Here is a 25,153-nt window from a genome sequence, read left to right as displayed (position 1 = left end):
TCCAGAACTCAGGAGGCAGAGGCAGATGGATCTCTGTGAGTTTGAGGCCAGCCTGGTCTACAAGAGCTAGTTCCAGGAAAGGCTCCAAAGCTACAGAGAAACCCTGTCTTGAAAAACCAAAAAAACAAATTGGCTTTCTATAACACTGTAAGAACAAAGAACATGTTCATTCTGCAGCAGGTCTTCCAAACACAGTAGGCCTTCAATTAGTGCCTCATTTAATCACTAGAGAAAGAGTGTCCCATCTCCGTGGCCCTATGCTTTCTGTGTGTTCCAGTGTTCCAAGTGTTCCAAAGGAAGCCACGTCTACAGGCGCTGAGTCACTGACACATCCCATGTAAAGGCACTTCGTCTGCACCCTTCAATGATGGCAGGTTAGCAGAGGGTGGCGCTTGTCTGCCGCTAACACATCCACTCTTGTTAGGAACGTCTCTGTGACCTGTCCCAGTTTCCCAGCTCCGAAAGAGGCCCCTGAGGGGACAGTACCTCTCTCTGTCCTCGCTTTTCTAGTGCTGAATTGCCCAACTTCACCGTTGTTTCTGAAGACCACACAGGGAAGGAAACTCTCAATTACTGAACCTACTAAGCGCTGGGAACTTTTTAAGTATGATTTCATCTGATCCTCTCTGCCGCATTATAAACAAGGTCCTACTAGTCTATATTTTATATAAACAAGAAGTGTTGCCTGATATTTGATGGCACTATGAAACTCTGAGACTGTGTTAATAAAATTAACCTTGGATTGGGCAGAGCCAGCGACTAGTTGACAAGAATTGCCCATAGAGAGTGCAGAGGACCTGGTTAGATGGATAGAGAGACACAGGAAGGAGTAGGGAGGGACTTAGAGATTCTCGGTCCTTTTGGTTTGTGACAGTGTGGAGAGGCTCTCTCTCTCTCTCTCTCTCTCTCTCTCTCTCTCTTTCTTACCCCCTTTCTCTTTCTCTCTTTCTCTCTCTGGGCCTATGACTAAAAAGGAAAGTCAGCTGATTGCTTATTGGTTTCTCTGATCTAGCAGATTTTTATCTCAACATCTTACTCCCGAGTCTTTATTGGTAAATAAAACAACTTAGATTAAAAACTACATTTGGAGGACTGGAGAGATAACAGTGGTTAAGAGCAATTCCCAGAACCCACGTGGCAGCTCACAACTGTCTTTAACTCCAGTTCCCTGGGATCTGATGCCAATGCACATAAAATAAGGTTAAATAAGTTTTGTTTTTTTTAAAAAAAAAATACATTTGGTGACTGTGGCCAAGCCAGTGCAGGCAGGACTGGAAATTGTGCCAGGCTGTAGTCTGGGTGGCAGTCTAGCAGTTGGATGCTGACTGTAGGCCTTGGGTAGTTAAAATAGCAGTAGATTCGGATGTGGCTATTAAGACAGAAAAACAGCAAAGGCCCAGAGGAGTCAATGGCTTACCCAAAGTCACCCAGACTCAATTTACAGAATTGAGCCTGGGGCACACTCACTTCCTCGTTATCTTTATTTCACACTTTGTTTTGTAATATGACTATAGAGGCTGGAGTTATAGTTTAGTGGAAGAGTGTTTGCCAGTCATGCATGAGGCACCAGGTTCAATCCTCCAATACAGCTATACATGTGTGTGCTTATGTGGGTATATACGCATCATATATGCATATAAATGCAGTAGACTTTCTCCGGAGACTACTGTTCAGGTATATACGCATCATATATGCATATAAATGCAGTAGACTTTCTCCGGAGACTACTGTTCAGGTATATACGCATCATATATGCATATATAATGCAGTAGACTTTCTCCAGAGACTACTGTTCAGGCAAACACACCAAGTCATCAGCATAATCTTATTTATTATACCAGAGAAGTAGGGAATTACACAGGCCTATTAAGGACTCACGTATTCCAAGTAAGTTGGATAAATGTGATGTTTGAGCAGCACATAAAGTCATCCCAACACAATATACAGATTTCAGAACACACAAAGAGCTCCTATGCGTGGAGAGGGACCACTCACGACATCTAATGCAAAAATGCAAATCCAGTTTGTTTCCTCTCCCATTCAGCCTCATCTCTTTAACCTACCCATATCAACATTTGCCTGATGCAGGGGCGATTTGAAACCGAGGAGGACCCTGCGTCTGACTCTGGGTTATAGGAATCAAGGGGTTCCAGCTGATCTCGAACACTCAGTTTTTTACTTGGAGACATAGGGAGTACGGCTCATTGTAGTGTTGAGGTGGGACAGTCGCTCCTTCAGCTGCAGCGTCTGGATCCCCTTTCCCAGCGCCAGTGCATATGCTGGGCCAAATGACTCAGCCAAATGGCTCGGACTCCCGCAGCCAACTCAACTCCCGAAGAACACAGCTGCGCTCAGCCTCCTCGTCTCCACTCGGCTTCAGTTCCTCATGGGGCAGAAGTGTGATACTGATCCTTTTTAATGAGGGCTGTGGGAACTGGCCCGAATTCTGAATTTGATGCACAGAACAAATTGGTTTGCTTTGCTCCCCTCTTACCGTCTCAGCCTTTACAAGCTCATGGCTGTTCGGCATGAGCAGCGGGGAGTGGGGGGGGGGGGGGGGAGGCACTACTTTAACCCAGGGCCTAGGAGAGGGCATTTCCAGAGACACGCTTGAAGCCACGAGAACTCTAGATGCTCAGACTGAGCATTTAGCCACTAGAGGCCTGGCCTCACTGGGGTCATAATCCCTGCCACCGAAAAGGCTTTTCATTTAACCCGTGGCCTCCAGAGCAGGGTACCTTAAAAGAGCCCCTGATGCTGAAAATGCGGTTAGGATTTCTAGATATCTTGTTTTAAGTTTCTACTCTGTCTCATGCATGCACGCTGTCAGGGACAGCTCATTTTTTTTCTGAGAGGAGCTGGTGATCAGTGAAGTTTGGGGATCACAGGTATGAAGAACAAGTCTTCCCTGGATTCTGGGGTGGGGGATGTCATAGGGACAGCGTGGCTGGGTTGGTGTCAAAAACCACCACTGATGGGGGTAGAGGTCTACAGGTTTGAGCCGGACATGGGACCTATTGGCCAGGGACTGTCGCTCTGCTCTTCTCTGTCACTGACTGCAAATACTGTACTCACTCACAGGCAGAACAGGGGTGGGTTGGGCTTAGATGTTTCCTTGTGAATGCTGAATGGAGCAAGGGGTGGGACAAGCACAAAGGGGTGAAGAGGTGGCCTCTAGTATAGGAAGGGGGGGGGGACTCTTGACCCAACTCCCTGGTGGGGAAGTGTTAGGCATCAAACATCTAGATCTTCAGAATAGGTATCGGGGTTTTCCTGGGACCGAGTCACCACCTTGAACTGACTCCGAAGGAAGCCGCCGTAGCGCTTCTGGTTGTCCCACTTCAGCTTGGGCCGAATGCGCCGCAGGAAGCCCCCGTAGCGTTTGTATAGGTCCTCATGCCCTACCGGCTCCCCATCCTGGCCCCCATCCTCGTCCCCGGCCATCTCTGAGCTCCTCTTGGGGTATTTGCGCAAAAAGCCGCCATAGCGTTTGTCCTGTTTCCTCAAGCCCTCCTCATTGAAAAGCAGTGCGTCAGTCTGCGTGGCTCCGTCATTCATCTGCTCGGCACCCACCAGCAGCTCAGACTCCTTTCCATCCCCAAACCTGCCCGAGAGACCCCTGAGGTTTTCCTCTGAGACGCTGGTGAGGAATTGCCTTTTCTCCAGCTCCTTCAGGAGGGGCTCCAAGAGCTTGGCCAGTGCACTGTACCCTTCTTCCAAAGCAACCTCGTTATCCACGTCATCCTTGCCCGGGAGCCCAAAGGCAGAGGCGGCGAAAAAAGACAAATAGCGCTGGCATCTCTCCCACTCCTCTGATGGTGGCACCAGGTCCTGGCATTCCAGGGAGCAAATCTGAAAGGATCCCAAAGAGCACAGAAGTAATGACACCAAATGACTGTCATCATGCGAGAAGTGAGAAATCAGACTTATCGCAAAGGCACAGAGGCAAGGATGGAAATGCCGAAAGGAGAAGCAAGATCTTCCTATTGCCCTGCACATATGCATACGCCAAAGGGTGTAGTTCTCTACCAGAAGTGGAGGGGACTGCTAACACTTTAGAGACAGAGGTTCAGAACAGCAGGAAGATACGCATAGGGAATGGGAGGGGTCTATACACCTGAGCATGTGTGCTGGGAGGAACATAGGATCTGCTTCATGGTGCTGTAGGGAGCATTCAGTCACCTCAACTATAATGATAGTGACGGCAGTGAGCAATGCTGGGACTTGAATTCTGAAGGTCTGAGGCTGGAGTCCCCATGTGTCGCCACATTGCTTTCCCGCAGTGAGCAGGACACACTGAGTGGCCCAACGGATATAGACTAGACTCAGAGAGTAAACACTTGCCATCATCATGATCTCAGAGAATCACTCTCGGTTTGTAGATTAGGAGCGTGAGACTCGGAGAACAGTTTCAGAGTAAGGGGGCTAGAAAGGGCCAGAATTCAAGCTTGCGTGTTGTCCACCTTAGTACAGCCAGTTTGGCTGCAGTCCACCTGCAGTGCAGGGTGAGGCGTGTGGGGGAGGATGGCCCAGAGCAGCGCCAACAGATGGGACGCAGAGAGCCTCAGGCCCAGGAGAGGGGCGGAAGCTCCAAGCCCACCAAGCACATCCTGACAGGGATGACCGAATTTTGAGGTGACTATCAGTCAGAAACAGAAGCCTTGGAATGTGTACCCCGTGCTGCAGACAGCACACCGAGCACCCAAATGGTCTACACCCTGTTGCCAAGCACTTGGCTGCCTGGAAACATGGTCTGTGTGCAGACCTGGGAGAGCCATGGTGATGAAGTCTGGACTGCAATGGGAACTAGACAGCAGCAGACCCTGGTTCCCACCGGACTGGAGGGCAGGAGAGGCCATGAACGATGCGGTAGGTGCAGCAGACTCAGCAGCTGCCCAGATGTGCTACCTCCCGTCTCTGGGCTCCACCCACAAATAGAATGGTATGGAGAAGCCTTGCCGAGACCTACCAGGGGGTTGATGGGATGGGGCCCGTCCTGAGGCCTCACTGCACACAGGGAGCACAGGGACAGGCAGTCCGCTGCATCATCGGAGGGCACCACCGCGAGGAGGCAAGCCGCCAGCATCAGCACAGACCACGCCATTCTGTCTCACTCTTTTGCTGGAGAGGGAGAAGGACAAGATGGTGAAGTGTCCTGAGCTGACAAGGCCACATCTCTTACTCACATCTCTGTGTAGGAGCAGCACAAGGCGGCAGGCGTTCCCCTTCCTGTCGAGTAGTCAAGGACACAGAAGCTGGGGAGGGAAAGTGGGAGTCAAGGCCACGGAGTAAGGGCTGACGGGAGGGCTGAGTAATCGCTGCACGTTGGGATCTTTGTTCACAATCCACGCAGCAGCTCTGCAAGGCAGGCTGTGATGTAGTTTTCACTGGACAGGTGGGGAAGCTGAGGCACAGGAAAATGGTTCCACACAGCTAGGAAGCTGGGGAGTCAGGGCTCGATTGGGTCTGTCCAATTGCAAGGCACACCTGGGCTATCACCAACCGGAAAGTATGCAGTTATGACCTGAGTCCCCAAGCTGTAATGATCTCTCTCTCTCTCTCTCTCTCTCTCTCTCTCTCTCTCTCTCCCCCTCTCTCTCTCCCTCTCTCTCTCTCTCCTCTCTCTCTCCCTCCCCTTCTTTCTTTTTCTCTGTCTCCTAGTCCCATTCTCTGTCTCTCTGTCTCTCTGTCTCTTTCTCTTTTTCCCTCCCTCTCTGGTGCTGGGGATAGAACCAAGGGCCTCATACATGGTAGACAAGCATTGTATGGCTGACTTACACTCCCATTCTTACTGGTTTTTGCAAGTTCTCTAGAGCTTGCCCTTTTCTCTTTAGCACTGCTCCTCACTTGGACCAGAGCTCCCCTTCACCCCCCCTTCACACTGGCCTCCCCCCTTAGCTTCTCGGATTGGAGCATAAAATACCCTTCTCAGCATAGCAATTCGGAGAAGGCACCCACAAAGTGGAGTAAAGCCTTAGCCTCCGCCTCACCGTCAGGCACTCTCCGTCTGACCCCACCCCTAACTCCAACAGTGAGGTCTGGGATCTCCTCTCTCACCTCCTGGCCTTGCACATGCTGATTTTTCTTCCTGGAGAGCTTTCCCCCTCCTTTTACCTCTTCCTTCCTTGATTAGGTCTCACCTGCCAGTAACTTGTACCCTCTCCATCACCATAGTGCACCCCCTAACTAGCCGTGCAAGCACTCCACCCCTTCAGGCATGCATGTACATGCACACACACACACACACACACACACACACACACACACACTATCTCTTGTCCTCTCTGTAGTACTTGCTGGTGGACCTCAGACAGGCTAAGTTTGTTCCTGTCTCAGTGCCCTTGTTTGTTTTCTTCCTCTGTCTGAAGTATTCTGACCTCAGGTTTTCACAAGACTGCCTTTCTGCGTTAAATAAACTAAATGTCACAGGGCCAGACAGGCTCATACTGGCTGAGGTATCCGCCTTTACCATTTCCCCCAACTAGAATGTTAGCTCTCAGAGGCACTACCATTTCCCCCAACTAGAATGTTAGCTCTCAGAGGCACTGACTTTAGCTGTCTTAGCTTCTTATCCCAGCATTTAAAACTCCAGCCAGTACATAGGCCCTTAGTAAGTGCTTGACCGGTGACTGATGGATTATAAGAAAGCTTCTTATAATTGTCCCTTTTGAGAGAGGGAATATAAGTGGGGTTGGAAGGAAGGGGCATTAGAAAGACTGGAGGGAGGACAGGAAAGAGGACAATCATGTAATTATATTTCAATTGGGGTAGAAAATTAAAATTAAAAATCACAGCCAATTTTTAAAAGATTTTTATGTTATTTTTAACTATATGTCGATATCAGGTGGGGTATATATATTTCAGGTACCTATGGAGACCAGAAGAGGGTGCCCTGGATCCCCCAGAGCTGACGTGACAGGCAACTGTGAGTTGCCTGGCGTGGGTGCTGAGAACCTAACTGGTGATGGCATAAGTCACAAAACAATCCCACACCAGTTTGGGGTCCTTTGCAAATTCAGTGTTCACCCCTAACCACTGACCCAGAACTCTGGCCTCGTCAGTCAACTTTTTATGGTCAAATCACCATGTAGTTCTTGCAAGCCATCTGTGAGGCCCCAGAGACCCCTAGCTGGCCAGCTGGGGGGTTTTACTCTCTTCCCCACATAGACATCCTGACCTATTGTCTCCAAGAAAGGAGACACTGTCTGCTCTCCTCCTGCAAACTGCTCTTCCTCTTCTGATGTCCAGGGGCTTCAAAGATTCCACCCATGAGCCCAAACCCCAGAACAGGTCTCCTCTCTTGAAGCACACAGTAGACTCCCCAACCAGAGCCTTCCTGACCATTGTCTCAGTTGCCATCATTGAGCCCCTCCTGCCCTAAGCCCCTATGGGGGCGCTTCTGTTGCAGGGAGCTGGGGTGCAGAGCCCACTCTGTTGATTCTCTCCAGCTAATAATTGCAGTTTCTAGAACAGGTTTAGTCACCAACAGCTAAGTCTTCCACGAGTCCCAGCAACAATTCACAGAGCCCTGACTCTAAGCCCAAGCCTAGTCTACCCACTCGCTGAGAGGTAGGCGTGATTGACCGACTTTAGAGAAGCAGAAACTGGTGCTCAGGATCTTGGTAGTTTGTCCAAAGTTCTATGCAACTGTAGGCCGGACTGCAGGTCCATGTGCTTCTCCTGAGACTGGGCTCAGCTGCTGCCGGCACAGGGAAGCTCAGAGTAGAAAACGCAGAGAGCTCTGCCTATGTACCCTATGAGTTTCCACGTCCCTCGGGTTAGTGCCCTGTTCTATCAGAGGAGAAAATCAGAGGTCTGGGCAAGCGAATGTTCCATTTACATGCAGACAAAACAAAAGGTTCATGTTTTTTTTGGGGGGGGGGCTTGTTTTGTTTTTTTGGTGTATGTGTGTGTGTGTGTGTGCATGCGTGCGTGTGTGTGTGTGTGTGTGTGTTGTTTTTCTGATACTAATAATAGCTAACCTAACCCATTATAATATTTGAGCAAATGAAACCACTGGTGATCCAGTGTCAGTCTCTAACACCTGTTGGGAGACTTCCAAAAGCACCAAGCTCTAAAATAGACCCAATTTTGAACTCTCTATACAAAACTGGTATCCTCCTAGACACAATCTCCATGGTAGCCAGGGACTCTCTGGACACTCTCATCTGACCCAGTTCTGTTCCAGCCTCTCAGGCTCCATAATGCCTCTCAGAGGTCTGACTCTTTCTACCTATACCCAGCAGCCTTCCCAACACAGAGAGCCTGTATTTGCAGAGTGCACACTGTATGTCTTTCTGTGCTCCGTCCTGAACATAGCTTAACATGAGGAAATCCTCGAGACAACCCCATTAGGCTGAAGCAATATTTTCCCCAGTTCTATAACCAAGGGCCAATGCATGCTATCCCCAGCCCTTGCATTCAGGATTCCCTTTGTCCCAAACACCTGTCACCCATTCCTATTACCTTTGACCTAACTAACTCTCACTCTTTAGAACTCAGCCTTAGGAATCACCTCCAGGAAGTCTGTCTGGACATGATCCCTCCTTGGAGCTCCTGCAGCCACCCATGCTAGCCCCAGCACATAGTACATCTGACTATCTGAGTCTGACACAAGAGGGGATTTTGTCATTGCAAAGTTCCCGCAGTATGAGTGCGTGTGGTATGCTTGACCATGACAGGTAGGCCACAGTTGAGAAAAATACATCAAAGATAAACTGGAGAATTATATGCCAAGAAGGGGCGGGGGCCACTTTGTGCCATCCCCGTGGGCCTAGCTATAGTTTGCATTTGTTTGAAACATCATGAGAGGACCAGAGAAGTTTGTGTGATTGATGCATGCATGGATGGATGGATGGATGGATGGATGGACAGATGGATGGGTGGATGGATGGATGGATGGATGGATGGATGGATGAACAGATGGGTGGGTGGGTGGATGGATGGATGGATGGATGGATGAATGGATGGATGGATGGATGGATAGATGGGTGGACGGACGGACGGACGGACGGACGGATGGATGGATGGACAGATGGGTGGGTGGATGATAGATGAATGGTTCCCAGAGCCCCATCCAGGGCTCAGATGAGACCAGAAGTTCCATACAAGTTTGTTGATTGAATAAACAGACATTTTAAAGCTGGGAGTTTTCCAAGCAGGGAGAACCTTTATTTCCAACTTGTTTGGAAAAAAGTCAAAAGCCTTTGAGGCATTAGACTTGCATCTCACTTTGGTCCTAGTCATAGGGGGACATACTCACAGACCAGTTCTCACTGTCCCTGCAGAGCACCTAATAAACACTTGTCTCTGCCATACTTGGAAGGCTGACTCAAACAACTTGGGAAAGCAACTTGAGATGAGAGGGGTTCGATGAAGGCGGCCCCTCCAATCCCGCTGCAGCCCACTGAGTCTGCTCAGTAGGAGAGCAGAGCGCAGACTCCAGCTAGCCACTTACCACCACTTGGAGAAAAGTTTCCTTCACTAGACAGTGGGGCTAATAACAAAGGGTTTGGGGGTTGTTTAGCCATCAGGTGAGAGACCGTGTAGGCACACTAAACCTATGCCTGGCACACTTCAAATAAAGTATAAAGGGATGTTCTGGTCTTATTATCCAGAGTTCCTTGAAAGAGTGGGTTGTGTTTTGATTTGATTTTTGTCCTCTACCTAGCTCTGAGATATTTCTACTGTAGTCAGCTGGGGCTCCAGAGGCAACAAGCATTTTTATTTGAAAAGCCAGGGAGGAATAATAATAGCATGATTTAACATCACAATTATCTCTGGGAGCAATGTATGCATATGATTATGTCTATTTGGAGGAAGAGGAAATGGGAAGAGGGAAGGATGAAGTCACTTGCTTAAGGTCACACAGTGAGTCAGGAGAACCTCCAGCTCTCACACCCACCTTGACACACGTCAATGTTTCTGTGACCCTCCAGTGACAGCCACCCTGGAATCTATCAGACTGAGCCACTGCTCTGGACCAGACGCCTCCAAATGGCCCCTCAAGGCAGGCTATCAGTATAGGCTCAGGCTTCAGAGGAGAACCGTCCCGGTGGCAGGACTGGAATCCATAGCATCCTCCACCTGGAGGCCAAATGCTTTATATCTTTGATATGAATCACCTGCATTTGTGATCTGGGCACTATCAGTCTCACTTTCTAGGTGGGAATGCAGTGATTCAGAGACATGGGAACTAGGCATGACATTAATCCACAGGTTGCACCCGTTGTCCAGAGGTGTTGGGACACATGGCATGTCCTGTGTGCTAACCCCCAGACTGTCACACTCCTGAAGATGAAACCACTTTAGGACTTTTCACCTTAGTAGAAAGTAACAAGTTCATTTTTTGTGAGTTCCCAAGGGGCTGCCAACAGAAAGCTCTGAAACTGGAGGATGCCCCTTATTGAGAAATGCTCACTCATAGAGGAGGGACAACCAGTTTGCAGAATGGCTTTAGTTCTGAGCAAAAAATGAGCCAACCTTTTGTTCAACAAGTATTAAAGCACGGATATAGGACCAGGCCTTGCCCAAAGGTCACCACATTTACTGAGCAGAGACAGACAAATAGAAATACGGGTCCTGCAGCCCAGGCCCCAATGGTCACGGTCTCGGTGACATCATTAGCTGCAGTTCTAAAGGAATGTGTCTCGGCTGTCAGATTTGTACTGGTGTCCCCTCCCCCCTCCCACCAAATGTCGTTTGGTGCATTTGTAGGATAAGGAGAAAGAAAAATGGAGAACGAGAGGTCAAGGAGAGAGATGAAGAGTCAGAGTAAAGGGACACGAGTGGGTGTGGGGCAGTGCAGATGCTGGGGAAAGAGAGGGCGGGGCTGGGAGGAAGCAAGGAAAAGGGGGTAAATGCCAGTGTCCTCTTCTGTCTCTCCCCAAGTCTGCTACATAGTAACAGCTCAGGAAACGCTTATCAAGTTAAATTGAATCTTACAGGAATAAGACTGGGGACACAGGCAGGTGAAGCCACACATCACCTCCGGTGAGTACGTCTGCAACTCATAGCCAAGCATTCTGGCAAGTGGGGTAACTGGGGTGGGGTGAGGAGAAAACTCCTGAGCATGTCACCTGCCTCAGATATGAGAGCTCTGGTGGGGGCGTGGAGTAGGATCCAGGCTGAGCTGCAAAGGACCTGGAGACATAGCTCGGCCTGACATCCCTATCTCTTCCCACTGCGGTCAGCTCTGTCTCGGTGAAGTTGTTTTAGCACCGTGTCAGACCCCTAAGATCTGCCGGTCACTTAGGAGCTGAGAAGAGCAAGTGCGTGAGAGAAATCACCTGCTGACTGCCCTTCCTCAGATATGCATTGACACCAAAGCAGCGACGGCTGACCCCTCGAGGAATAAAAGTGAGATATGAAATATAGAAAAGTTGGGCCAGGATATCGGGAGCGGCGATGAGATGTCAGGGAGGGATTTCATTGTCAGGGGAGGGCAGATAAAAAAAGTGAAGTCATCTGTAGGGGTGCAGAGAGGAACACTGCCCCCAGAAAGATCTGAGTTTTAGTCATATTTCCCTGGTAGAGCACACGGCAGCATGGAATGGGGTGACCGAAGATGTCATATAAGAAAAGGAAGGGAGGGGCTCATTCTGAAGCCCGCCATTATGAATCAGCAGAGAGTTGGCCATGGTAGCATTTACTGAGTGCCTACCAAATGCCAGGTGCGTACAGCCTCCCTTCGGAGCCTCACGGAGATATGAGGGAAAGGACATTATTATTATCTGCATTATATCAGTGAGGAAATTAAGACCCAGAAAAGGAAAAGAATTGTTGCAAAATTACCCAGCAAAGGAAGGCTGCCCACGGGATTTAAACTCAGTCTAGGCTCAGGTGTGGCCAAGCACTCTCAGGTGATACCTGGGAAATTCTTGAAGTAGCGCTCAGGGAATCCTGTGAGTTTTCACAGTCTTCGTGTGCTTTCTCAAACACCCCAGAGCGAAGCACTTGAGCAGCCCGCTGCAGCAGAATGGGGGAGCCTACCACACAGCTGCTGTGGGAGCTCTGGGACACCCCAAACCCAGCTGTCAGCTACTACAGGAGACAAGGAGAGCCGCCTGCCACCCAGCATTCTTAGCACAGTGAGGACAAAGCAATGGGCTCAGGAGTGTGTGGGTAAACACACACACACACACACACACACACACACACACACCAGCACCATAACTCACCCGTTGTTGCTGCTTCAAGGACTTCCCCCCGCACAGATCTCAAAGCCTGGGGAAGAATGACCTGCAAAAACAGAACAAAAGGCAGAGTGAGGTGGGATGAGGCAGTGGTGAGGGGCGCAGGGAAGGAAGGTGAGCAGTGAGCAGTGAGCAGGAGGAAAGCCCCCACGAGAAGGAACGGAAAGGGATTGACGTTTGGAAAGGTTTCGCAACAGATCTTGACAGCCATGCCTGTCAGATTAGAAGGATGAACGGTGTCTATTTCACCAACCCTTGGCAGAAGGGCGATAATGAGAGTTCGCTGTCCGTGGGAGGGTCCTTGAAACCAGAGCCAATAACCTAAAGAGCTTGGAGGCTTTATTAAGGGATACTTGTAAACCTTGAGAGGTTCTCAGAAAAAAAAAAAATACCCAGGGAAAGTAACAAGCCACAGAATTTACTGTTCAACCATGGAGTGGTCTCCAGGCACCTTCTCTGAAGCTCGCCAGCTTTATTACTAATGTCAAACTTTGGGGTTCCATAATACTTTCTTTGGATTGTGGGCATTGCTATAAGAGAACCCATGGCTTTCCCCAAGCGAGCTTCCTGCAGCCTAACTTAGCCGCCTCCGGCGTAATTTACATGAAAGCAACAAGTCTTTTCAAAGTAAAATTGGCGAGCCCAGCTCGGCCGGCTCGGGTGTCTAGCCACGCTCCCACAGCCTCCATTCGGAGTAAAATCATAGCAAATTAGCATCTCATCAGCGATTAAACATGAATTAGAAAGAATAAAAAAGACGGACGGCGCTTGTTTATGCGTTGATGGTGCCGCTCCACACTTGGCAAATGCCGAGTCCCGGACCTCATTAACGTTCCCAGTCCTTGTTCTCTAAGTCCGGTGAGGCTGTTAACCTTTAAAATCCGGCTAATTAGTGAAACCTCTTGGTCTTCCGCCCAGGTTGCCCCCTTCCCCTCAGACCCTGGAAACAAGCATGGGGACCGCTGTGTGGCAGAGCCGAGGCGCAGCTAACACCTGTGTAAGTCAGGACTGTACAGGGCTTGGGTTCTAGAGGGCAGGCAGCTCTTAGGACTCCCTGACCTGGCTTTTGTAAACTAGCCTTGAAAGGACGACTTTCTGCGCTGAGTAGTCTGAACCAAAACCTGACTTCTCCCATCCCAAGCTCCCACGGAGGGGCAGATGCGTCAAGCCAGCATGCCTGAGCTGCCTGCAGATCTTACCTGTATATTGCTTTGTCCCTGGTATTCTGGCTGGTCGGGTGGTCGGGTGGCGGATCCAAGAGTCAGGAGGCACCCTGACTCCAGCTCAGAGAAGTGCCACAGAGGAAGCTGTGAGGGCTACCAAGTCCCCTTAGAATGGCAGTTCTGGAGCCTTTCCCCCCTTTTATGGATGAGAGTCTCCCCCTGTCGCTCAGCCCTCTTGCGCTCGCTAGCACAGCACACGCTGCCATGAGCCAATGGGGAAATGGCAAAGCAGTCAGAGCTCAGACCCCCCAGGCCTTTCCACTCAACTCCCTGGGCCTGGGTGAGACACAATAGCTGGTGATGGGATGTGGGGGAGGATGCAAGTGCGCAGTCTGGGGGTGGATTCGCAGTGTAGTGCTGTTTGTCACTTCCAATCCGGCCACTTTCAGCATTTCCAGGAGAGTGTCACAGGAAAGCAGAGACAGAAAGATGGAGAGACTCTGGGTGAAATAGAAAGGCAGAGAGAAAGCCAGCAGACAGAGAACGGAAACAGGCGACGGCTGAGACACAGGAAGAGTGTAGACAAAGCAAGAGGAAAAGAGAAAAAGGCGTACAGCCACAGAGGCTCTCGGAGACTAGGAGGTAAAGAAGGATAGAGAGTCAGAGAATCAGAAATACTGGGCCAAGGAAGGCTGTCTCAAAATATAGGGACCAAGGGATGTCTTGGAGTGCCCCAAACAGTTCTTGGCTATGGAAAAGGAACATTCGGCTCCATGTTGGCTGGGTCACACGCACACACTGAGATGAGTGCACATTTGTGTTAGGGTGCCAGTTGACTTGGGCACCTGCCCGAGTTGATGCCAGGCGCTGCCTTTCCCTTACAACCAGGGGCTGCTGTTCCATTTTCAGTTTCCTCTGGCAGTAACAGGGGGAGTCCTCAGAGTCCCGGCTGTGATGTATCTGGGAGGGATCACATCCGCCCCATGGGAACCCTCCACCGTGCCATGAGCAGCCTGCAGGGTCTGCACAACTGGAAACAGCTCCCAAAACACGGGCATCTCTGAGTGTGGAAGAAAACATGCTTGTCTCTTTAGCCAGCAGCACAACTGTTTGCCTCGGTGGAGAGACTGCCAGCAGCTGGCCAGGGAGTGCGTGTCATGAACACTTGGGTTGCACCAGGCAATGAACAAAGATGTCAGGTTTAATTCTCATGTCCTGGCCAGGTTCAGCAGCATAGGCTAGAGATTTGACTGGCCCCTGAACATAGCATATCTGTCACCAAGACCTGTCATCCAGACCCAGATGGATCTGGCCCTAACTCTCTACCTACTGGACAATGGCCCACCCCGAGGACTTGGCTCTAGAATGTCCACATCTGAGACTCAGTCGGTTTGCCAGAACAAGGTAGACAAGAGCAGCTAGTAACACTGGCAGTCTGGCTTTAACTTCTGCTTCTGCCGCTCACCAGTGCAGAGTACTGAGACAAGTTAATAGATTCGGCCTCAGTTTGCTCATCCGTAAAATGGGGAAAAGAGCCCCCATTGGGAGCTTGCCATAGAGAAAAGAGGAAATGCCAAGAATGTCTTCCGTGGCTGGCACATGGCCAGCACTTCCTCATAGCTGCCCTTGTGGTTGCAGTGATTAGCTCAATCGTGCCCGGTCTGATGCACCAGCCACGCTTCACGCTTCTCTGGGGCATCAGCCTCTTCCTGCCGCTGGGTCATCTCATGCTCTCATACACCCAGGATGACAGAAGGGGCCATCTGGTGAGTGCCTAGCACATCCCAGACATCGTCACTTGTTTCACCGGAGCCTCAGCAAAGCCACCGGGTGATGTGGTTGTCACAATGTAGCCTTGCGTGACTAAGCAGCTGCAGTGTGGTGTAGTGACAGCCATGCAGGGAGAGTGGGGAGGTCCCAGGTGCCCTGTCCCTGGGCCGTGACTCCAGGCCCCCGGTTCCTTCTCATCTCCACCCTAAGCTTTCCTTCTGCAGGACTCCTCGCCCACGGTGAACCAAGGGCTGGCTCTGACAGGCAGGAACATACACTTCCAGGCACCTGCCCAGCATCTGGTAACCATGTCTCGGGCTGTCTTCCTGCTTGCCGAGCTGGAGCTCCTAGTTTCTCTAGTCACTGCTACTCAAGGATCTCACAACCTGAAAATGAGCTGTTCTTCATCCTCAAGGTGTAACTATCATGCCCTCTGCTCCTATTCTCTTTAATTCCCCCTCCCTTCTCCTAATCTCTTGGCAATAACCTTGGAATAGACCAAGAATCCTAGAAGAGATGGGGTGACGTCATTCCCTTAGCTGGAAGTCAGCAGACACTAGATAGAGAAGTGGGAGATGCTACATCATAAAGAGATGCGCAGGCAGGCAGAGATGCTCAGAGAGGCCATCGTAGCCTCAAAGCAAATATTTCCGGCATTTGTTTTTATCTACAGTGTCCTCTAAATACATACACACACCTACGCGCACACACATGCACGCACGCAGGCATACACATGCCTAGGCACGCACACAAAATTATTGTGCACATGTTGCAGGAGAAGGCTAATAACAGACTCTCCTTATCCCTGGAGAACCCTAACACAAAGTTTGTCTCCCTTAGGCCTGGGACACACACCCCTCCCCCTTGAGGTCCTAATGCAGGCCTCTGAGCACCATTGAAGGGGAAGAGGAAACAGGGCTCCCTGGACTCTCCTGTGGGCTGACTCTATCCATCACAACCGACGGGCACCTCATTTAGATGCACAAATGCCCGAGTCATCCTCCGAAGGCAGGGAGATAGTGGCAGCTTTATCTAGCTGTCAGGACTAATCCCTGCGTTCTCTCCTGAGCCTTGCTGCCTATCCTCGTTAAATGATGATCTCCAGTTCTGATCATGAAATGGACGAGAAACAAAGAACAAAGCAAAGGAAATGCTTGAAACAATCAACCCTCAAGTTGTGCTGTTAGAAAGGTTTCAGTAGATCACGTTAGAAGACAGAAAAGTAAAGGAAATGAAGGCAGCTCTTATTGCTGCAAACCTCTCTCATCCATCAGCTGTCCTGTGATCAGCTGTGGCCCTCACCTTCCGCTTGCAGACTAAGAAACAGGCTGGGAGACAGAAAACAAACAAATCGCCTCGGAGTAAACCTATCCCAGTGTGAAAAATAATGAAGACTTTAAAACACCAAAGGAAAAAAATAGGAAAAGACACTCGAAGATGAAAGGACTTTCCAGGATCACTGATTGGACAAATCAATAACGAGAAAATAGCTATCTTATCAAAAGCAATATCAGAATCCCGAGGTAGTTCTTCACGGAAACATAAAATACACTAAAATCCCTGTGTGAGTACAAAAGATTAAAAGAGTATTTCTTGGTGTATCACCATAGCTGGCTTCCGTTATGTGCATGGGACTGGCGCAAACACCAACACATAAATCTGAGAAACACAGTGCAGGACCAGTTACAAATCCTGTAGCTACAGCCACCTGGTCCTTGACAAAGATGTAAAAAAACACAGATCAGAGAAAAAGTAACAGTTTCAACAAATGGTGATGGGAAAACCGGACAGTCTTCTTTCTTACCCTGCACAAAAATCTCCTTCAGATGCATCAAAGACCTAAATATAAGACCTGCAACTCTGAAACTTATAGAAGAAAAATGTAAGGAAATGTCTTAGTTCCGTTTCTCTGACTGTGGTTAAACACCATGACCAAGACAACTTAAAGAAGAAAGAGTTATTTGGGCTTATGGTTTCAGAGGGACGAGTCCATCACAACAGGGAGGCCTGGGAGTAAACCATCAGGAATGTAGCAGGAGCCAGAAGCTGAGAGACCACACCTGTGAATATAGACACAAAGCAAGTTGGTGGGAAGCAAATAGGAAATGGGGAGAGACTACATAATCTCAAGGCCCACACCCAATGATTTACTTCCTCCAGTAAGACCACACCCCCTCAAGCTCCCAAATAACATCACCAACAAAGGATCAGGTTGGTAAATACCCAAGCCTATGACGGACATTTCTCATTCAAAGCGTCATATTGTTTATGGCCAATAAGATGAATTTAGTCTAACTTCAAAAGTCCCCATACTCTTTGGCAGTCTCAACACTGTTTACAAATAACAAAGTTCAGAGTCTTTTCTGAGACACAAAACAATCTCTTCAAACTGTAGCCCCCTGTAAGGTAAAAACATACAATGGCATGGAATATACCTTACCAGTCCAGAACAGAGGAATGGGAGCATAGTGAGGAAATGCTGGACCAAAGAAAGACCCAGCAGGACAAACAACACATTCTGTAGTTCCACATCTGATGTACAGGACATTAGTTTTAAAGAGCTTCGATGGCTCTGGCCCTCCAGGTTCACTGCTTGCAACATACATCTTTCTCTTGGGGTGATTTCTCTCCCTCTATGGAGCGCTCCTTGGCAGATATCTATGGTTCTAACATCCCTAATATCTTGGGGTCTCCACTGAAACCCAGGCTTTACTTTCCCAGCTTTGCACAATGGCTTCTTTCTCACAGCCTTTCCCCCTCTCTGGGGGCTTTCAGGCAAGGACTCCCCTGCCCCTGCTTGGCCTCAACAGCTCCCCCAAGTCATAGAGGACGAACTCAAGAACCCCTTCATTCTTACATTCTTTATGCCTTTAAAGCCAGCACCACATGGCTGACACTATCAAGTTAAGTTTCCAACTTGGGATGGGCCACTTTGAACTTAGGCAAGTTCTTAGGACAGGGGCAAAAGGCAGCTAACTTTTTTTCTTGTCAAAGTAGCATATGAGTAGCCACTGGCCCAGTTGCTGTTAAAATCATTGCTTCCTTATGAAACTTCTTGAGCTTGGCCTCTACAATCTATATTATTCTCAGAACTACAGTCTTCCAGCCTCCTACTCTGCTTACAGTGTTCAGCCAGTTTTCTAGACCAAAGTCTAAAGTTCCAAAGTCTTCCACATTCCTCCAGAAAACAGTATAATATTTAGAACCTCTACAACCCCACGAGCCACTAGAGAAAGGCAAATCAAGGTTATAGTGAGATTCTATCACAACCTATACATAAGAGAGCAAGTTGCTGGAGAGATGGCTCAGTGGTTAAGAAGAGCACTGACTGCTCTTCCAGAGGACCCGGGTTCAATTCCCAGCACCCACATGGCAGCTCGCAACTGTCTGAAGATCCAGTTTCAGGGGATCTGACACCTTCACACCAATGAATATAAAATTAAAAAGAGAGAGAGAGAAAGAGAGAGAGAGAGTTGCAAAAGGTGCTGGTGAGGAGATGAAGAGAGGAAAAGGGACCCGAAGCACTGCTTGTGAACTAGCCCAGCCACTAGGGAAGTCTGTATGGAGCTTCCTCAAAAAGCTGAACAATTTTCCACGTGATCCAGCTGTGCCGCTCCTGTTTACCCAAAGGCTTCCCTAGCTGACACCGCAGAGACACTTGCTCATCAATGTTTACCACAACACCATTCACACAGGCTAACTTGTGGGATCAACCTAAGTATCCAACAGCAAAGGATAAAGATAATGATATATATGCACAAGGGAATTTTCAGTCATGAAGAATAACAAAATTACATTTTCAGGAAGGGGAGGCAACTAGGAGTAATTATATTGTGTACATTAATCCAGTCTCAGAAAGAGAAATATCGGGGGCTGGAGAGATGGCTTAGTGGTTAAGAGCATTGCTTGACCTTCCAAGGGTTCTAAGTTCAATTCCCAGCAACCACATGGTGGCTTGCAACCATCTGTAATGAGGAGGTCTAGTGCCTTCTTCTGGCCTGCAGACATACACACAGACAGAATATTGTATACATAATAAATAAATATTTAAAAAAAAAGAAAGAGAAATATCCTGGGTTTTCTCTCACGTGTGGTTCCTGGATTTTTATATATATGCATCAATTCAGATATGACATGAAAATAAAAGCTAAATTGTCTAGAGCAACAAAGCAGGCTAATGCAAAGTGAGGGAGTGAAAAGGGAGGGTAAGGGATGTGGAGGAGTGTCCTCAATGCATAGCACAAACTTATATGAAAATATCATTGTGCAACAATATCATGTATGATGAATATATATAATGAAAATAAGAAATGAAGTAGAGTTCATGGTGTGTCCATACCCACCAGCCACAGAAAGGTGTTTTGATGGGAGGCTGAGAGATCACTTAGGACTTGGGTAGAATGACCTGTCCATCCCTAGATGGCTTCAAGTCTCTGGGTTGTAACAGGGCCACTTTCCCTTCAGTCCTTCCATTACTTACGAAGAGTTTCGCCCTCTAGCGGAGCAACCCTGCTACCGCACGCTGATCACTGCCCCTCATCCCGCTAGGTCCACCTTCACATCAAGTGTATGATGACTGCTAGCTTCTGTGATAGTTGCCAGCTTCCCCTCATCTGATATAAACCCTGTGAAGGCAAATGTATTGTCTTGCTGAACACCTACTAGGTGCTTAACAAACATTTGCACAGGAATTTCAAGCGAGGTAAGTGAGCTGAGCAGCAGAAGACAAAGCATGGGGAGAGGCCACGCAGGACCCTGAGCCCTGGGTAAAAACAGACAGTTGTCAGAACAGACTTGGGAAGCTGCCAAGGATTGAAAATGGTTCTTCCTGTCGACAAAGAACACAGAGATCCAGAAACAACTTACTCAGCCCTTGAACAAGAAGCATGTCTCAGTGTTTTGATACCAGTTATTCAAATTCAAATTCAACATGATTCCCATCCTTATCAAGCTCATAATCCCATGAAGGAAACGTGCAGGCATAAGAATATGAAAGAAAGAACTGCAAAAGAGAAGCAGCGGAAGGGGCGGAAGCAGCAGTGATATCTCTCTCCTGGCATGCTCAGGAAGGATCCTCTACCCAGGTAACACCTGGGTTGAAGAATAGGAGCTCACCAAAGACACAAAAATGGGTTTCCTAGAATGCCTCAAAGAACCAAGATTAAGGAAGCAGAGAAATGAAAAACTCACTTAAGACGACATAATTATTATGGTAAAAAATGTTGCCTCAAAATATAAACATGAAATTATCATATGACCCAGCAATTCTACTTCTAGGAATAACCCCTGAAAGATTGGCACTAGGAATTTAAAAGGATAAACACACACTGACTTTAAAAAGCAATCCCACTGGTGAAAGAGTAAGACCCGACAGTCTACGCAGAAACTGCAGTACCATTTGGCTCTGAGAAGGGGTGGGGTCCTGCTATTTGCTGTGGAAGATGAGTCTTAGCATCCCAATGAGGCAAACCCAGAAGGCAGTGCCACACAGTAGCAGCCCTGCGAGTCCAGACAGACACATTTGTAAGACAGCAGTAGGGTGGAACTAACTTACTCCTATGCAGAAGGGAGACATACGGAGTCACTGCTCAAGTCTCTGGAATGAAGAAACAGTTACTAAAATGTACAACGGTTGTAGAACATCATGATGAACTAAACATACAACTTAACACTGATGAAGTAAATGTGTAACTCATTACAATGGTAAACCTTGTATGTGTACACACACACACAATCTCTCCACAGCAGGATGGCCATATCATCACACAGTTGGGATAAAGAAACAAATCCTGACCTGATAGTGGGTTATTTAAAGGATCCAGGGGCTCCTTATACTTTGCTAAGACTTCTGCCTCAGCCCCAGGTCTTCCCATCCACTGTGCTTCCAGGCTCACATCCGTTCATGTAGAGACTTGGGATCTAAAACAAGGGGACTTGAAAAAAATCATGAGATATATCTTTCCTGCAGGGAGCTTTCCTCAAGCAAGCCCTGAAGGTTTCTGGAAGCTGCTGGTCTCTAGTCTATAATGAAAGTCAAGAAACACTGATTCTAATATCTGCAAAAAAGTAATCAGTATCAACCACAGGGCAAATCAGCTCAGTGGGAAGAGAGAAGGTCAAGTGTGCAAATGACAACATGGCCTCCCTTCTGCTATGCTATTTTTATGTGGGCTACTACCAGAAGGTGCTTCCCACAATCTAGGTGGGTCTTCCCACATGAACTAATCACTTCTTCGGTGAGGTTCTCTACTCAGGTGATTCTAATCTGTGGCAAGTTGACATTAAAACCAAACATAACAGGCATCTTGACTACGAAATAAGGTTGGAATGGCCAGGGCAGAGCCAAAAGTATCTACATCAAGGCTTAGCTCCCTCTACAGAACTTCAGGATGGCCACAAAGAACCTGGCTGTAAATAACCAGATGGTAAGGCATGGTCTCTATCTTTTAAAGCTCACTATAGCCACAGGATGCTCAAGGCTATCACTGAGGAAGCAGGAAAAGCTGGCAGACATTCTCAGAAACATCCTCTCACCAGGCCAAGAGCTGGCAGGAAGCTCCCAATCCTGGCAACGACTCTAAGCTTTGAGAACCTAATCACCCAGACACCAAGCTAGACATGGCACACATGTGCTCTTGGCCTGAATTTATAAACATGTCATTTCCTAGAAGACAGGGGCTCTTGGGTAGCAACAAAAACACAGAGCTGTGTGCATCTTCTGCCTGAAAATTCACCAGGTGCCAGGAGCAGAGAGGGGAAACAGGAATGAGGGAGAGCTCCAATTCTCATGGACAAAACTTCTCTCAGATTGTTGTCTCAGCGGCATTCTGGCCCCTACTTTATAACTATTTTTCTCCTACTCGGAGCCTATCACTCTGCTAAGTAATCTCTATGTACTGCATCATTTAACCCTCACAACAAAGTAGATGCTAGTTTTACCTCCATCTGTCAGAGCAAGAAATTGAACTTGGAGGCTGGGAGGTGGTGGCATATGCCATTAATCTCAGCACTAGGAAGGCAGAGGCAGACAGATCTCTGTGAATTCAAGACCAGCCTGTCTACAGAATGAGTTCTAGGACAGTCAAGGTTACACAAAGAAACTCTGTCTCAAAAGAAAGAAAGGAAGAAAGGAAGAAAGAAAGAAAGAAAGAAAGAAAAGAAGAAAGGGAAAGAGGGAGGGAGGGAGGAAGGAAGGAAGGAAGGAAGGAAGGAACTGAACGTGGAAAGCAGTGGTTTGCTTGAGGTCACACCCCTGTGCCTGAGGTCACACAGCTCAGAAACTCAAGATCCATCAGCATCTAAGTGCCTTACAGAGGGAACCAGCACCCAAATAGCCATGCATGGCTTCTGTGACTCACAGAGAGGAGTCACGGTGCACCAGGCATAGTGATAACCAGGGACAAATTTCTGTATGTTTATTTTTCAAGTGAAGACAATGAAACTCTGGGTTGGGGGCAGGAAGCTTCTTAAATGATGTATCGGGCTTGTGCGAAACCACAATTGTGGCCAAATCTGCTTGGTCTGTACTCCAAATCCCTTTCTATCATCTACCCACAATGCCCTCCTTCCTTCCCAGCTACTGGGGAGCAACCCCTGAACAAGACTGTGATCAGCAGATGGCCACAAGAAGGGATACCCTGCTAATTGAGCACTTATCTGGGCTCTGGACATAGCAACATCATTCATATTTATGACCACACATCTTAGAGCATGTTCTTGACTTCTGGTCAATCAACAGGCAAAAGGTAGTGATGGCGCCAGGTCTAGACTTCACTGAATAGTGGTGTGGAATACTTTGACCAGATCTAAAAAGGGCAAATCTCAAATATTTGAAATGTAATCACAGCATGTGTCCAGGACAGGTGAATGAGTCTTGAATTTACCCTTCTGTACCCACTGGAGGTATTTTTTCCCAACTCAACACTGCCTGGGTTGTAGGAAGGCCACCCACAAGGACCTCCTTCCTATACAGCCCACACCGCCAGATCAGGGGAGCCCTATTGGGTTAAAATCCAGAGTCTCATTCTGTCACAGCAATACAGAAGCCCCTCTAATGTCTTACGGCCACAGAACTGATGGCAAGCTGAGTCCTGAACCTAGTTTTTTCCTTTCTTCCCACCGTCTCCTATGTCTGCTGCAGGCCACCGTGAGACCACTTCTCCAGATGAAGGCTGGTGCAGCTGAAGGGATGGAGAAGCCCAGACTCTGGATGTTCTTCTGGGTACCACTCTTCCTGCCTGTGTGGCATGGGCAGGTTATCCTTCCCTGAGCTCCTGCTGCCTCCTCTATGAAATGAACATCATGTAATGCTGAGAGTGGTGGTGCATCTTTCTTCTCCTATGCCATTAGCAGCAGGATTGGTCCTGAAACTGCTCCATCATCCCAGACATTTCGCATTTGTCGATTTCTCACGAAACATCAAGGATATGTCTCCTAATTGATATTCTAAAATAGACCTCAGGTGCCCAAAAATCTATACATAAGACTTGAGACAAATAAGTTCTCCTACAAATATACACCAATAAGAGCAGACACACGCAAACAGGATCAATGTAGAGACCCTTGCCAACACCCTGTCGCTGCAAACTCGTAAACATGATTGCATGAGTGTACATATGCACACATGCTCACAGAGCAACCACAAAGTACCATGCAAACGCATCCTGCGGGGGACCCACCTCCCACCCTCAGTCTGTGACAAACTCAGGAATCTTATCGCAGGGAATGGGAGCTTCTGGATCCCTGTTCTTGACTGACCTTGAACAGCTGCTCCGTTTCAACTCAGGGCTCCTTGGAGGAAGGCTACTGCCAGTCTAAAGCTGGGTCTTCAGCTGGCTTCCACCTCTGATAAAATGATTAGTTTTCCATTACAAGCTTCTGCCTCTCTGAGTCACCTTTACAAGTTTCTTGTAATAGTGGCATTTAAAAAAAGTAACTTTCTGAACACCCAACTCCCGTCAAAAAGGTTCACCTTCCTTGGTGAAGCATTTGCAAGCTGGTGGAGGGCGCACAGAGCCCTGCGATTTCCACATCTGAGAAAAGTGAGTGGGAGAGAATATCAGACAACTGCACAGTACCAATCCCCATTTGAAGAAAACACTCTCGGGACTTCTTGGCATACTTAAAATTGTTCTGTGTCTCTCCGGAGATGTCGCATAATAGGCTCTGCATTGCCAGGGAAAAGGACACGTGGTGCCATGTGGATAGGTTGGGGTTTCATCTGAGGTTTAATCAAATCTATCCTTTGTAGGATCGTATATAATTTAGCATATAATACAGCAGCTGAGAGCAAGGAAGGGTTCCTGCATGCTGACTGTCTGTATCTGCCCCTCACTAGCTATGTGATCTTTGGCAAACTACTTAGGTTCTCTCTGCTTTGGCTATCTTTTATGTAAATCAGCAATAACAAAATGACCCTTATAGAACTGCTACAAGCCTGAAATTAATATATGTATAGTGGTTATAAGCCCATAACCATCCATAAATGCCAGCTGTTACTTTTCACTTCATTGTCCCCTTCCATCATCAAGGTGAAGTCAGTTAAAGAAGATGGTGCCACAAAGAAGTAGAGTTAGCAGATACTTCTGTTATCAGAGTTGGTTCTTTCTGAGTAGGGGAGTGGCCTTTTTTAATGCACGTGTGTGCCTGCATGTATGTATGTGCGCCATATGTGTGCAGTACCTGTGGAGGCCAAAAGAAAGTGCCAGATTTCCAGGAACTGAAGTTGCAGGTGGTTGTAAGCCACCTGCTATGGATTCTGGGACTCAAACCCAGGTTCTCTGCAAGAGCAGCAGATGCTCTTGACTGCTGAGCTATCTCTCCAGCTCCAATCTCCCCCTGCCCCAAATTAAAGTCATGAATTGAATGCTGGATAGCCTAAAGAAAACTGTGTCTTATTTTAGTTGGGATTAGTATTGCTGTGATGAAACATGACTAAAAGCAACTTGAGGAGGAAAGGAATATTTTTGGCGAATATATCCTGAATCACAGTCTACTAAAGGAAGCCAAAACAAGAGCTCAAACCAA

The 25,153-nt window shown here is 48.1% G+C and overlaps 1 protein-coding gene across 2 annotated transcripts; it reads right to left on the bottom strand.

Annotated features, from left to right (window-relative positions):
- Positions 1 to 1,833: 1,833 nt before the first annotated feature.
- On the bottom strand, positions 1,834 to 23,930 carry Pdyn (prodynorphin). 2 transcript variants are annotated; one of them, XM_041670588.1, is made up of 4 exons: positions 23,885 to 23,930; positions 12,180 to 12,240; positions 4,970 to 5,121; positions 1,834 to 3,852 (listed from the first exon to the last, which is right to left on the bottom strand). In XM_041670588.1, the coding sequence occupies exons 3-4, from the start codon at positions 5,102 to 5,104 to the stop codon at positions 3,235 to 3,237; spliced, it is 753 nt and encodes a 250-aa protein (XP_041526522.1). In that variant the 5' UTR covers positions 5,105 to 5,121; positions 12,180 to 12,240; positions 23,885 to 23,930; the 3' UTR covers positions 1,834 to 3,234. The 2 variants fall into 2 exon arrangements, with proteins under 2 accessions (XP_041526522.1, XP_041526521.1); XM_041670587.1 differs by lacking the exon at positions 23,885 to 23,930 and adding an exon at positions 13,394 to 13,679.
- Positions 23,931 to 25,153: the final 1,223 nt, after the last annotated feature.

This window comes from Microtus oregoni, unplaced genomic scaffold (assembly GCF_018167655.1).
Source record: "Microtus oregoni isolate MIOR12 unplaced genomic scaffold, Mior012 000020F_ref0000438, whole genome shotgun sequence".
Taxonomy (NCBI): Eukaryota; Metazoa; Chordata; class Mammalia; order Rodentia; family Cricetidae; genus Microtus; species Microtus oregoni.
Note: the sequence above shows the minus strand (reverse complement) of the source record. Positions and strands in the feature narration are given on the sequence as shown.